Source organism: Micropterus salmoides, unplaced genomic scaffold (assembly GCF_014851395.1).
Source record: "Micropterus salmoides isolate LMB-PRFRI ecotype aquatic unplaced genomic scaffold, ASM1485139v1 Ms_hic_scaffold_16, whole genome shotgun sequence".
Taxonomy (NCBI): domain Eukaryota; kingdom Metazoa; phylum Chordata; class Actinopteri; order Centrarchiformes; family Centrarchidae; genus Micropterus; species Micropterus salmoides.
The window spans coordinates 16,231,942-16,247,569 of NW_024040707.1; the positions used below are offsets into that span (position 1 = coordinate 16,231,942).

A 15,628-nucleotide genomic window follows, 5' to 3' on the forward strand; every position below is an offset into this window, starting at 1 on the left:
ACCCTGTACAGTGTTACCTAATATGACATTCCTTGTGAGGTGTATGTTCTGATGTACAAAATATTCGAAAGCAGATAATTCAGTCTACAACTAAACTACAGCTTCAAAATGGTACCACAGAAACCAGAATTTTAAGTAAGGTATTTTTTTACATGGCTACTGCAGTGCAATACACAGCTATTTCTGTTATTCTGGTCATTTGGTGCAAAGTGCAATAATGCATTGCACTGGCTTAGCTGATTAATCATCAACAATTTTGACAATCAATTAAGTAATTTATCATTACTTTGTCAATGTAAAGATTTGTTGCTTTACTCTGTTGTGAACATTTGGAAACTGAATCTCAACAAGCAACATGAAGTTGTCACATTAGTATGTGGGAAATTATGTTCAGCATTTTTTGCTTTGTCATGCCATTTAGACGTTTAATTGATTTATCAAATCATTAACAAAAGGAATAACCAACATATTTATCATTAATAAAAAAGAAATTAAGAGATCATAGATCACACTGTAAGCTGTCCTGCAGAAACATTGTGGAATGGTATTCGGTGTAATTGCACTGTCCTATGCTCTGTCCTGTTTTCCCCACAGTTGCTGATGGAGCTGGAGACATCAGCGATGGTGCTGACCTGTATGCAGGCTGCAGTGGATCCCCTCATTTATACTTTAGTTACCAGACAGTTTCGCTCTGAACTCAGGAAGATCCTCTTCTCCATCCCGGAGTGTCCCCTAAAACGGAGGGCTTGAAGGTTCAATACTTGAACATTTTGGGAAATGCTAAATACGCACAAGCCACTACCTTGTGTTTACGCAATTACACACAGAGTGATTTAGAGGCAGGCGAAGAAGCGACCCAACAGATTTTGTATTTGTGGCAGATATAGATGTTTTATCAGGCGTTTCACAGTTGGGACACAAGACAAGGTCATAAATAATATCTAACACCTGACAAGATACGCACAGCAGTAGTCTCAACAACGACAGGTGGCATAGAAGGGTAAAGCAAAGAGTGAGAGGGAAACTGACTGAGCCCGGAAAAAAGACAATCAAAAGGAGAGTACATAACAGAGAAAGAGAGACCAACACAATCACAGACTTCTGTTTTTGTTGTTTGTGAATAAAAATGCAATCCTTTGACACTTGGAGCGGAAATATGCTTACATAATAATTCAAACTGTGTCATTAGAAAGTGCAGCTGGCACAAAAAAACCCTATCCTGAAACAGGGAAGCAGTAAATAAAACACGTTTAATCACTGTCCTAGCAACAAAAAATACAGGGAACCTCACTTTCTGCCATTACCTATGTCATACCCTTGTTGTAGTTTTCAACAGATTCTCTAAATGTCGGACTTGATGCTGTGGATATGAAGTCAATGTCTTCAACCCCATTTTTAGAAATTACACTGAAAAAGCTCTGCTTGTCTGTGCGTGTCTTTCTTTTCATACTCCAGGTAAATTTGCACACAGTTTGGCTAAACACTAATGGATCTAGGCAGCAGCTGTTGTCACTGTGTACAGTATTAAATTACCCACAATAGTACTAAATCACTGCAAGGAATATCAGCGGTAAATCACATCCTGTTCCAACTCTAGAATATTTTTGGCTTTCTTTGGGTCAGTACTAACCTCAGAGAGAACTGATGCACAACAGAGGAGCCTAAAGGACCTTAGGGTCTTGTGTCGTGATGCACTGATATAGTACCAGTTATGCTTTATATTTTCACCCTTATTGGCTGATATGATGATGATAATGATATGTGGGTTTTTTTGTAAGTCTTAGTACATATACATGTGTAAAACTGGTTAAGCTTTTCAGTTGTCTCCATCTTAAGGTAATTAAATACTTTTCTAAAAGACCATGATACATTTTGCTGCTAGTTTAACAGTTGTTTAAATACAGTCTACTTCAACAGGAAAAAAACAGTTTCACATCAGCTACATATGGGCAGACATAGTATTAAACCAATTCCTGTATTGCTTTTGAAATATGCTCTTGGCTGACATGGACAGTACGCTATATATTGGTGCATCTCTAGCCCTGTCTGTGTGCTCTTGATCAACATTTTATTTCATCTATGCGGAGCATAAGTATTCTGTTGTGACTGAAGCTGCTCTGCCCTGCTTTGGTGAAACCCCAGCAGTGGTTTCATCCACCTAAATAATAGACCTAACTGTCTGTATAGCTGTTAGACCGACATTCAAGATGAAAAAGGCCAACAGAGAAGCATTCGTTTGAAGGTTAGCACAGCTAAAAGGTCACTGTCCATAGTTACAAAGGTCAACTTTGATGAGATTTGATGATAAGTAATATTAATGTTGCATGTTGGGGCTGTGAGTTGAGAGAACGGACAGAATTGCACATGTTTTTGGTGACAGAGCTCACCCTGTGTCCTCCATGTCTCTGCAGTCACCGTTACAACAAACTTCCCTGCTATAAGTTCTCCAGAAGATAAAGTAAAGAAAATCCTTTGAAACACCGAGGAGGACAAAAAGTACAAACACCACATTTCCTAACCACATACAGTACACATACTCAACAACTCTGAAAAAAATACCCACTGAGTTTGGGGGGAGAAAAAACGTTGACAGCTATAAAGACTACTGAAAGCATACTGTTCACACAGGAGGTAGGGATACAACGGGACAACAACGAGAGAGAGAGAGAGAGAGAGAGAGAGAGAGAGAGAGAAAGAGAGAGAGAGAAGACAGACTGAGAGAGAGAGGGAGAACAAGAAGACAGCTTCACTGGTTCTGCCAAACGATGGTCAAATATTACAAAATATTCTATTAACAATATTCACAAAGAACCCGGGCTCAGGACAGATATGTGTCAGAAATTCTCAGCAAACACCTTGTGCTTTTAACTGTGGTGGGTGGTTTAAATTCAAAATGTACTTCCTTTTTTTGTTTTTTTTTTGGTTTCTTTGTTACAGAATTTAGTTATTTGAGTTCTATCGGGCTGTAACAGCCAAAAGGGAAAAGAACGAGGGCTGGTTTGGGATTCAGAAAACTATAAAAACAAATAAATCTCTTTTGAGTCTAGCAAAACAGGCACATATTGTGTAAAAGGCTTGAAGCTGAGAATTTCGGACAGAAATGTGTACCGTGAACCCTTCAGAGTGGCAGCTAGTCAAATATACCATATACTGAGCCATAGAGACTTCCAGAAAAAGTTTTCAATCAACTGAGACAAACACACTCTCTCTCTCACACGCACACATATACAGGCAGATACCTCCTATTCAAAAACGTCACAATTCCTCTATCTAGCAAAAATTCACATTCATTCATTCACAAATATGAAACTCATTGGTAACGCCATCACAGACACACCTACCATATTTCATCTTTAAAGAATTTTCACTCAAGAGGAATAATATTGGACCTGGAAAAGAAATGGCGCGATATTCAGCTTCCAACAGGTGAGTTGACCGAAATGACACGAAAACAAAACGGCAGGGTTAAGTGGAAAAAATGTTTTGTTAACCCTAACCCTTTTTTTTCTGAGTTTTCTTCCTTTTCCCTTAATCTCCTACTTAAAAAAAAAAAGAAAAGTCAAATTGAAGCGAAAAAAAAAAGGAGCATTGTGCACAGTGACACATGACTTACTCTGGGAACTCATCTCCGACATTTGGGAGGCACACTCTCACTCACCTCATCATCTGAAACGTCTCCCTAAACACATTCCCCAACTCTTTCACCTCCACACACACACTCACATACACACACACACACACACACACATACATGTCAACCACTAACATGAGTATACTGTGTCTAAAAGCCATCCTCCGTCTGAACAGGGAGTCCATGTCATTACAGTACATGACCAGCAGAGGGCAGGCTCCACCACGGCCAGACTAGGACTCTGAATTCCTTCTCCTCCGTTAATCCCTGTACTCCTCTGTCCCTCAGTCTGTCTCGATGAGTCTTTATCTGTCTTTCTGTGTGACGCGCCTGCACTTAAGTCTTCACAGTGCGGACACCTTCACAACGTTCTGGTGGGTGGGGCCTGCGGGAAGATGAGCATCGCCATCGGGAGTTGTCACCGGCGGTGTGGGAATGCTGATGATTGCTGTGGTGATCTGGCTGCTCTGGCAGTTCAGGGATCCTGGCTCATCTACGCGCATGTTCAGACTGGAGCGGCTATAGGAAGGAAAGGAGGCAAGAAAACTATGGTTGCTATTAGTCTATGTAGAAACACTTTGCTAAAAGTTAGACCTAGACCTTTAGAACAATGGGTTTGTGATTCATGTCCCAGACCAGTTCTGACTGAGGAAAAGTGAATGAGAAACCTCTTTCCTTTGACTATTGGTCAATGACTGCTTTTCTTGTCTCCCAAAGGAGAAAATTGTCTTTGGGGTGCCCTTAACCAAAAATATAATTTGTACCCCTTTCAAACTGAACAAACAACCCTGGAAAACCCTGTGTTTAAATTTCCATTAGTGTGAATAAATAAACATGTTTAATGGCACTTTTAAAAAAAAGACAAGTGTACTTGTGAAAGTGTTGGTTGTAGAGTAAAACCCACTGACAATCAATCCCCAGCTCTGCTCTACACAGGCTTTAAGCTGCGAATGAAACTGTGGTCAGTTGCAAACAAGCTTAGAAACAACAGAGAGCCAAAGTTAAGTGTGGCTGTTGAAAAGGAACATCAAGCAAGCTTAACAATTTGTAATATCCGAGTTAGTGGACCAATCCAGAGCTAAAATGGTGAGTGAGTGTAAATGTAAATAAATGTTCAACTTGCATTTGTAAGGTGGCCAGAAAACAACTTTACTCTTGCTTTGTGTCTTCTGGGTGTGTACGCAGGCAAATGTTTCCAATAGAGATGCAACGACTAGTCAATGAATTGATTAGTCCATTGACTATTTTGATAATGGATTAATTGCTTTAGTAATTATTCAAGCAAAAAGGACAACATTCACTGGTTGTAGCTTCTCAACTGTGAAGATTTGCTACTTTTCTTTATTTTTAATTACAGTAGACTTAATATCTTTGGGTTTCACTGCTGTTAGCTGAATAAAACAAGCAATTTGAGGACTTTGTCAGTTGTCATTAGTTACATGAAGCTTGTTTATTGCTACTGCAACAACTACTAGCTCTAGAATTTACTTCTGAAGATGTTGCACAACATGTACAATTGAAGATAGCCACAACAGAGAAACATTATTATTTTTTTTTTTTTTACAAAACAGAAGAAAAAGTTCATCAGTGGTAAATGCCATCTTTTCTTATTGGCTTTTGAATACAAATGCTACTGAAAAATGTCTTTATCAAACGCATTATTTGTGCTTTGCAAAGTATCACATTCAGATTCCAAATACAATATCTTCATGAGGTAGTTTGATTCAAAATGAGCTCACATGAAAATAAAACAACTCTTTACAGCTTATGGCTGTGTAAGAGTAACTAAGTGTGGATTTTTATCTGAGCTTACCTGGTGTTGAGGGGCTGGATGTGAATGGTGCTGAGCTCCTGAAGGACCTGTTGGTGCGTGTGCGTGTGTGTCAAAGGCTGCATGTGTGCGGGGGCACTGGCATTCGCTAAAGGGGTGTGGTTCTTCTTGCTCCGGCGGGTGCAGCATGTGCCCGTCACGCCGCCTTGGCTGGAGAGGGAGGGGCTTCGAGACGGGTAATTCTGCAGCCCCGCCTCCAGGTAGCTCTGCTGGTAATACTGCTCGTCCACGAACTCGTGGTTCTACATACAAAGACAAAGAGAACAAGACCGGCAAAGGGAGGGAGACAGAGAGAGAGAGTCATAAAAAACATGTGACATTTACAACATTTATATTTAGGACCATGTACTGGCTTGATGAAGCATGTCATTTTCTGCTTCATTGCCTGTGTCAATAACTCTTCTGTGAATGTGTGCTATTATTTTTTATATAGGTGGTCATGGCTCTGTGTATGTGTCTGTGGAAATATTTTCTAGCGTGTTGGAGATTAGCTCAGAATCAATTTTCCATAATCAGTTCCGTAAAGCGGCTATAATAAGTACTTTTATACAGTACTAACAATGGATCACTGGACTACTTGTATGTGAAAAGGGATCACCTGTAGCGACTTACCTACAAAGAATCATCACCCAACTCTGCAGTTACTGTCAGATCTACACAGCTTTATACAGTAGTTACTTTGGGCTCATTGTTTCACTTTTGGCAACATTGTTTTCAACCTCAGCATGCAGCTGTTCTAAATGAAAAATCTTCTAAAGCCAACTGCACCTTAACTTCCCAGCTCCAAACAGCAGACACACAAAGTCAGGAACTAGATAGTTAACTCAGTGTTTTGGCAGGTTAAAAGCCATTTATTTGGTGCAGAGTAAAATAGAGCTAAAAGAAGGGACTCCAAATAAATTAATGTTGCTCCTCTGCTGGATGTGTAAATAGGCAACAGTTTGCTAACATTTGCACCACATTAACATAGGGCGATGATATGCCAGTGTCGTGTTTACAGCTAGTTTAAGCCGACCTTAAGTGTAAATAAAGTGTTGTTTCAGGTTTAACTTTACGTTCATGGTATGACCTCCATGTGGTCCATTTTCGCAAATATATACGAGGAGAACAATGAGAGTGTGGGTGTGTGCAGCAGTGCATGCCAGATGATTTCATTCGCCAAGCTCTGAGTTGTGCCAGGCAGAAACAGACTGTATCACATACAGGCAGACGAGCGTGTCATAAGGCAAATGCAGTGTACCGGACATCACGCTACAGTGGGCTGCACTTTCCCGTACGCATACAAATACTTTAGGTCTATACACATTAAGCCTGGCTGTCATATATATAAAAGTATGGATGACTGCACAATTTGGGGTTTATCCTGATGTATACTAAAAGAATATATCTACACAATTTACCTTTAATTTGAATGTGATTCTGTGGAAAACAAAAGTTGTGTTATCATTAACAGGGTGAATGTGTGTGTGTGTGTGTGTGTGTGTGTGTACTCACAGTGGTTTTCTCCAGACAGTGCAGCAGGTGCTGGTGCTGGCTCTCTAATAGAGAAGTAGACTTGCTTAACCGCTGCTCTTCTTCAGTGGAACTCTGTAACACACACACACACACACACACATATACACACAATGAGTTCTGTGCTACATTTTCTTTTAGGAAGACACTAATCAGATGTGGGAGATGTGCAGCCGGCTGCTGTCTCTGTACCTGATCTGAAAGGTTCATCTTGTATGGATGTTGCTTCAGTTGGAGAAGGAGACAAAAGGAAAACAGACAGGTAGAGTTTTACTAGCGGTCAGAGCTCAGCACAGAGAACAGATACCCGTCAGGGGCCGCGCTTATGCCAGACAGACACAAGGAAAACTTCTCGCACAACTCAATCCTAATGGATATACAGTATATAAAATTCATATAAAAAATTCCATTGTGACATTTTGCCTCCATTTCTGTTATTGCAAACGATGGCTACTCGTTAATGACCTGTTTTCCATATTCCTTATTTTTTTATGCCACGGCCTGTTTATTTGTGCGTGTGTATCTGTGCATGAACAAGTGGGTTTGCTTTTTTCTAGTTCTGTGGTGGTTTGGAAAATGAAGCTCATTTCTGGGCAGTGGTGAGGCCAGTCAGAGAATAAGTGGACTGTTGGGAATCCTTTTTGAAAGTAAAGAAACCGGCTAAAACCAACATTTGATTGCAAATTAAGAAACATAAACCTTATTATACTTTTTAAATATAGCTTTTAACTTTCTGTTATTGTACACTCTCTTTTTCAGGCCCTGGAACACATGCGCTTTTAATTTATATTAAGCAGAATGTTTGCAAACCGGATTTTTAAGTTTAATATCCTATAGCTAACATCTTAGTAGTGTTTTAGGAAGAGTTAGTGCACAGATAACCAAGATTAATCTGCATTATTGTTATAAATATTGGCCATTACAGCCTTAGCTTGAGCCTGGGAAGACGTCTCTTCAGTATATTGCAGAGTGCCATCATTGTTCTTGTCAGAAGTAAAGCAGTGTTTCACATATCCAGACTTTCATTGGGTTGCATCAGTTCTTTCTAGCAGGATCTGCAGTTGAGCTGTTTAGAAAAAACAAAGTTAAAATATACTGCCCTGATCCTGCATGCTCCACAGCACTGCCAAAAGGCAAGTAAAATGCCATGTTTGTAAGATTTGTAGAAGCAATTTTCTGTTTGTTAAGCGGGCCGCTGGTGCTGTAAGCAGAAGCTTCTTTGCTGAGAGGGTAAATTCCTGCACTGATGACTCGGTTTGTCCTATCCAAGACTGCTCACCTGTGTTCGTGCTGCTCATCTGTACCTAACACAGCAGTAAAACAAGTGTTTAGGCTGAGTTATTTCTGTCTTTCTCTATACATGCGACTGCAAACCCACGTCAGCAGTTTGTCTGGAGGCGGCTATGGCTCACCACCCAGGTGGCCACCATACTGTAGAGACTGTAAACAGCTTGATCTGCTGAGCGACAAAACACACTGTGTTGCTCTGCACACTGGACATGTTGTCAGTAAATAACTGCCTTAGAATTGGAGTTAGAAGTGGAGAAGTTGGGCAACAATTAAAATTTTATTGAGTGTGCATACATCTTTAAATCAGCTGTTAACCGTTGCCTCTGGACATAAGCAGCCAGTCTGGTAGTCCTTACCAGCACTAACTGTTGATTTGTGCAAACTGACAAAATGAATGTGACACAAGGCATATAATATATTAAACAAATGACTGTATCTAAGCAAAGAAGCAAAACATCTTGATTGGCCAACTCTGACCCTAACCAACAGAGGCAACAAGTACTAGCCAATCAGAGGCAGTGTAGGGGGCAGGACTTGACGTAAAGCTGCTGTCAAATGAGAGTTGTCGAAAATCCAGTGGGGAAAAAAAAATAACACTGAAAAGGTACATGAATTGCTCTATAAAGAACCAATGTTCCCAAATTCAAAAATAATTATCTACTTAACTATATAATTAGCCATGGTAGTCCTAAGAAAGCAGTGTGCACTTTAAAACTAATTAAGTCTTAAATAAAACCAAATCTTCATGGGGATGGGGTTCCATAAACAATAAATAAATATCTTTTTTTTCCTGGGTGTCATAAACAAAACAGACTGCAAAAGGAGTACCCTTGTTCATATATAACTTTTACAAACTTTCTAACTCAGTTTCCCAAAACACTATTATGTCAAGAAGTATTCTTGAATCTTAGAAAACATTCAACATAAAGCAACTTAAGCATTCAGAATGTACTGTGCAGACAAGCTTTGCACATTGCCTTTTGCCTGCAATTAAAGGTAAATGGAAACATAATCACACACATAAAAACTAAATATAAACACATATATAAAAACAACACTTTAGCCTTTGCAGTCTACTGCTTTGCCTCTCAAGGCAATATCAATATGAATGCAATGTATTATTCAGCCCTCGCTTGAAAATAAGCATTGGTGCCGTTCTAAAGTTTGTCCTCAGCATTGCCATTGAAGAGAGAGAGAGAGAGAGAGAGAGCTATTGAGACACATATAGAGACAGAGGGAGGAAGAAGCACTTGTTTTTGTTTTTGCGCTGTGTCAGCCCCGGGCCACTATAGCGCTTGTGAACCGCAACATTTTGGTGAGGCAAGGAACATCCTTGAGTTGTGTTTACATTTCCCGCTGCATTGCCTGAAGCCTGTTCCTCAGCTGGGCAGCTGGGCTCAGAGATGCTCACATTAGAAGTGCGGCTTATCAAGTGGGATCACAGTCAGCTGCTCTGATGGGATGAGTTAGGGTGGGGAACATTCGTAGAACTGAAGTTAATTAAAGGAAAGACAAGCAAGGCCTGCATTGGATGACTTCTCTGAAATCCTTGGAATCGTTTTTTTTTCCCCAAGGAGATGCAGAGGTCAGCCTTTCTGCGTCGCCGGTTGAAAAATTACAAATGTAAATATGTCATATGTGTTTGGGTAATCCTGAGGAAAACCATGATGAGACTCAAGTGAAGCATTAAATTGTCTGTGGTATAGAGGCTGGTCTTACCGTGAACTCCAGAGCGTCGTTGAACAGGCCGTTGCGCTTGCTGTGGAGGAAGGCATTGGAGCTTCCTGTCTTGGATATTCGTATCCTGGCCAAGCGGGCTTTCTGCAAAGAGCAAGAGACCAAAGAAACCACCTGTTAGTCAGTGGCTACACCACATCCTATGTCAGAATGATTGGGTATTATCCTGACACATCCCACTGATTTTACAGCACTATGCTTGATATTTTAGTTAAGATCGCATGGATCAAATCAAACGTGTGCTACTTAAGCATTCACTCTGATCTCCTATGATAAATTCACTCTGATCTCCTGTGATACTTATGAATGATTTATAGTGACTACATGCTAACACATTCCTTGGGTTGAAAATCAGTTAGAGAGACAGCTAGGAATGGAGAGATCCTGTTTGAATTAAGCAGCCAAGTGTCATTCTGAATTTAAAATATTGAATTCAATTTATTTGTGCTGTTTTTGTGGCTGCTATGTAAGCAGTTTTGTCTCACAAAATAAATCAAGGAAGCATCCGTGCCCATAACGCTCTACATGGTTAGTGTCGGCTTAAATGCATCTTTAGTCATCAGCCTGGTGCGGCATGGTTAGTGCACAGTCCACTCTCTTTTTCTTTGTCTCTCTCTCTCTTTCTCCCACGCTGTCAAATCTCTCCTGTGAGGCAGTCAGCGGCAGAGAGGAACAAGAAGGAGAGACGGAATACGAGGAGGAACAGAAACACTCTGGTCCTTGGAGTGAATTCTTAATACATCACTGGCTTTGGATTCCACTCCAACGTCCTGCTTTATGCTCTACCTCGAAGCGCACTGTCGCCGCTGAATGTGTAGGAAAACATGTCTGAGTGCGCATTCATTTCGTGTACACAGGCCTGTGTGAAAATGTGGGTCTCAATAAATCTCTCACTTACCGGAACAACTGTTTTTACACTATAGTGTAATCTGAGTCACTCACGCCCCCATTTTCCTGTCAAAGGCAAGAGTGTGTGTGTGTGTGTGTGTGTGTGTGTGTGTGTGTGTGTGTGTGTGTGTGTGTTCCTGTTGCTTCGCTTTCTGCATTTTAAAATAGAATGATGGATTCATTGAAAGGAAATTGGTAGAAGGATAATGTGAGCTGTGTAAATGATGAGCAGACACAGAGCTCATTTAGTAGGGGCCCATGCACTGCTGGGGGGTTAATTGAGTGTGTGGATGTGTGTTTGCATATCTCCATGTGTGCTTGCATACCACGTCTTCATAGCACAATTTCCATACATATATATACAAGTCATATAGAGCAGCAGAAATACCGGGCTCAGTGAGCGTATGGTAATGTATGGTAATTCAAGCTTATCCCCTCACTTGGGTTTCATTTAAAACATGGTAATATGTACGGACCTCATGCTGTTATTTAGTAATCTAAAGAGAGGCAAGGGAGATAAACAGGTGTGCATGTGAACACATGCATGCCTGAACACATGAGACCAGTCTATACTGTAGCATCTATAGCACAAACCTACCTCTCTTCAAATTGTTTTCCTTCTCTTGCTCTCCTGTGTCTTTATCTTTTTTTTTGTCTCTTTCACCCTCCCTCCTGCTCTCCTTGACAAGTTTTCCTCACTGTCTTTGTGCCCTCACACTCTTAACACCTATGTACATTTGTGGTGGCACAGCATTCACACAGGCCTTTGGGATAACCCTTCTTCATATTCTGGCATTGTGCTCAGCCAATGGGAGTGTATGTCTGGGGTCACCGTGCAAAAGGGACCCCGCGACTGTGGCCGATGGTTGCCAGGCAGAGCAGGGGTAATGGAGGGGATGTTAAGAACATGTCCCGCAAGATTGAATCTAATTCTGCAGAGCTCTGATAGATTCTCTGGGCCTCAGGGACCCGGGCGCTTGCGTCTAAGGCCCATCTGTGCTTTGAGGCAGAACCACGGCACGACAGATTGAGCCTGAATTGCTGCTGAAGCATCATTCAGAGCACACAGAAGTGTAAGGAAACCACGGACATGGGCTTTCATTAACACCAACACACACACAGAAAATCATGTGGAAGGCTACATGGCCAAAAAGTGTATCTACTACACATTCCTTCAGCTGGAGACAGTCCCATACACCATATATCCATATGTACAGACATGGACACACACACACATCGAGTGAAAATGAAAGTGCTCAGTTCTATTAAAGGAATGTAAATGTAAATGTAAAATGTAAAGGAGATTGTAACAATAAGATAAACAATCTCAGTGATGGAACAGTATCTTCCCTTACATAGAATATACTTTAGGTCAGAGGTTCACAGAAAGATGCCATATTAACGGATGATTTGGCATGAGGGTGTTACATAATTAAAAATACTTTCAATGAAAAATGGGTTTGTGGTCGCTCTGAAACACACTGCAGAATGGTTTGTGGTCGCTCTGAAGTACTGTACATTCAAATATAACAGGAAACCTGGTCACCATTTTTAAAACAATTTTTTAAATTGTATTGTTAATAGTTTATTAAAGGAGAAATATCAGAAACGCTTCTTTACGTCTCAGTGACTTGAGAGGTGCGTCAGTGTCTGTTTGATTGACACAAACTTGCGACATAGCTTACTACTAATGGGTCAGACGGTGCGTCATTAGCAGTGGTATTTATGAGTAAAGACCAAACCAGCATTCAAACAGACTGAAGTGACATTAACAGGTACGTTGTACACGCCATTTAATGTGACCAGCTAATTAGCTATTTAGCCTGCAAACTGATGTTAGCAGTGCACTTTCACCCGGTGGTCACTCGTGCAACAAGCTACGGTGCAGAACAAGACGTGTCTTCATGTTTGTAAGTTAGATAAGGAGGACAATTCAGGAGCAGTGTGTGAACTGTACCATAGCTTTCGGGGGAGAGCCCCCCTCTCACCTGAAAGCTATGGGCTGTTTGCGCGTGCCTCAAAGACAGGACTAACTGTGACTCTTGCTGCAAAGAAACAAGCATGTAGGCCTAGTGCTGAATGAAAATCAGACATGGTTTAATTTTATTATTATTACTATTTGTAGCCATTTTGCTACACTCATGCTTCACATCCTCTCTTCACTGTTTCGACCTAACCTTTCTTTTCTCCATGAGATGGAAAAATTTAGAAAGTTGCGCGGTGTGATCCATGCCTTGTTAAGAGGAGTCAAGCTCCCCCTGGACCCCCTGTAGTTTGCACCCTGTTAAGGAGGAAAGCTAATGTGGGTTGTTCAAAATCTGTGTCTTTTTTGTTGTGTAGCAGGCTAGTCTAGCTGGTAGTCAGTGTGTATCAGACATATGTGTCAGACATGTATTCTGTAGCAGACAAAAAAGAAAATGCAATTCAGTTTCACTTTAAAGCAAACAAGTTGGAGAAAAAGTAGCTATGAAAATCCTAAATACTGTAACCAACCAATCAGAAAAGTGATGCTCAATGTCACTGGTTGAAACAATCCAGATGTTTCCACATACCCAAGGGGAAATAAACGGATTCAAACACACTGTCTTCCTCTTTCCACACTTTAAAGATTATAGTTATAGGATGCAAGCCAGCACAAATGCTTCTTTTTAACACTATTTGTTGCCAGCTGAGGGATCTAAACTGGCATATCATCAGCTGATAAAAAAATAGCTACATATCCACTCAGCTCCCATGCCTCTACCCCGCTGAGTATTGGCAGGAAGTTTTCTTGGAAGTTCTTTTTTTTTGTTGAAAGTAAAAGTTAAAAAATTCATAGCACCTTGTGAGTTGCAGTTTTGCTAGACTGCCTGTATAGGATTTGGCTGAGTGAAAAGTGGAGCAATCGAGCTATGAGACCAGATTAGGTTCTGCCTCAGGCCTGCCTTGGAAACATACAAGTGAAAGAGGGGACCATCTGATGAGGAAGCACCCCCCCCCCCCCTCCCCACACACACATACAGCTGTGGAAGAGTCATTTTGTTTTGCAGCTGCCACTCATCTAAGCAACCTTGCTTTCATACATGCTGACATTTCTGCCACAAGTAAATAAGTTAGTTTCTGCCTCTAAGGTATGTTGCTTTATGATACCACACACACACACACACACCCAAAGACAGAGACAGTGACACGAATAAGAGGAGATGCAGAAAGACTGAGACAAAAAGGAGGAGAGAAATTCATCTGGGAGTTGGTGAAGGTAGGAAACTCTGGACGATGACGAGAATTGATTCTGTGGAAATCAAGTCCTCAGACACCTCTGACCCACAGATATCTTCCTCCGTAGCAAAGACAGCTTAACCTCGGACTAACACCGTTCAGAGACAAAATACCTTCGCTAAGCCTGGATTAACTCCTCTTTATAGAGAAAGGCACAGCTTTGCATGCAAGCTGATGTGATGTTGGTGTTTTGGATGTTTTTGTTTATTCTTTGTTTTGTTTTTACAAAGGACATAATTCACAGCAGAACTCTTGACTGTCCTCGGTGAAGTCTCCAGTCAACATCCCTCAATCTCTCTTTTTTGTCTGCCTTCTTGTGTAGTGCAGACGACTTTATTGATTGTCTAGAAGGACAAAACACTCAGCCAGAAGTCATCTCCACCTTTTGACTGCAACCTGCTAAGGGAGGGCTAAAAACAATAGCGAGATGATTTAGAGCAAAGGGAGTGGGAATGAGGGAGAAAAGGAGGGTGGAGTACTTGTTCCTTGTTTTGTTTTGTTTCTGCCATGTCAGCCCCGAGCCAATGCAATGCTCATTTTACTATTCACGAAGTCTGAGGGCAAAAACTGCTTCAGCCAGAGAATGATATCCAGCCAAACTGGGAAAAAGACAAGAACGTAAAGTAAAGATGGCAAGTGAATTTTCGCAGATGCAGGAACAACATTGGAAAAACAAACATTGGGAGATACGTATAGATTCTGCTGCTCCACACCTCAGGCAAGATTCATGATTTGCCTTTGAGACATTTTATCAAAGAAAGACTCATAACTGTTTAACCCTACATGGTACCGTTACATTTTGTCCTTGTGGAGTGTGGGTATGTTTGAGGATCAACAGGTTTGCTGACAGCTGTGTCAGAAATATTACTATTATACACTTATTAGGTGAAAAATAAATACAACATCGAAATGTTGTCTAAACAGTACAGGTTTCTCATAAATCATTAGCTTCAACTTGACGAGTGCCACCTTTTCATAAGGAGGTGCACGTTTGTGAGATTTGATCAGCAGACGAAAACACAACAAATTTAGTTGTCAGTTTTTGTATTAGGGGACCCAAAACTATTGGAAAATATTAATACCAAATACAGTATGTCAACCACCTGTCATCAGAGCACCACTGTACTGTGACAGAAATAAAGAGGTAACATGAAGTTATATACAAAAAAAAAAGTCTTAAAAAAGCAAAGCGCTCCACGACTTAGATGGGAGGAGGACGTAAAGACGATGTGACAGTCACGCTGATAGATGAGAGAATATTATACAGCAGGTGATGGTACACTGTCAGATATTGTAATGCAGTATATTCCATGGACCAGTGATCTGCATAAAGACTCTGAGGCAGCTGGTGGAGAATCTTGAGAATATTCCTAAAAGCTACTGCATAATTTGTGGTGCCAAAAATTGCCACTAAAACTTCTCAGTAAATAAGCAAGACATGATCAGATGATATGTTGAACAATTTTTAGTAAAGAGGTATA

The 15,628-nt window shown here is 40.8% G+C and overlaps 1 protein-coding gene across 2 annotated transcripts in view; it reads right to left on the reverse strand.

Moving 5' to 3' along the window:
* Positions 1–1,231: 1,231 nt before the first annotated feature.
* The window catches only part of kcnd3 (potassium voltage-gated channel, Shal-related subfamily, member 3), a 107,626-nt gene continuing 93,229 nt past the window's right edge, over positions 1,232–15,628 (reverse strand). The window contains exons 4-8 of one of the 2 annotated variants that reach the window (XM_038723171.1): positions 9,984–10,085; positions 7,167–7,199; positions 6,957–7,049; positions 5,445–5,704; positions 1,232–4,150 (exon numbers count right to left, since the gene is read on the reverse strand). In XM_038723171.1, coding sequence (XP_038579099.1) covers positions 3,976–4,150; positions 5,445–5,704; positions 6,957–7,049; positions 7,167–7,199; positions 9,984–10,085 — 663 coding nt within the window. In that variant the 3' untranslated portion in view covers positions 1,232–3,975. The remainder of the gene's footprint in view (positions 4,151–5,444; positions 5,705–6,956; positions 7,050–7,166; positions 7,200–9,983; positions 10,086–15,628) is intronic. The other variant, XM_038723172.1, reaches the window with a different exon arrangement.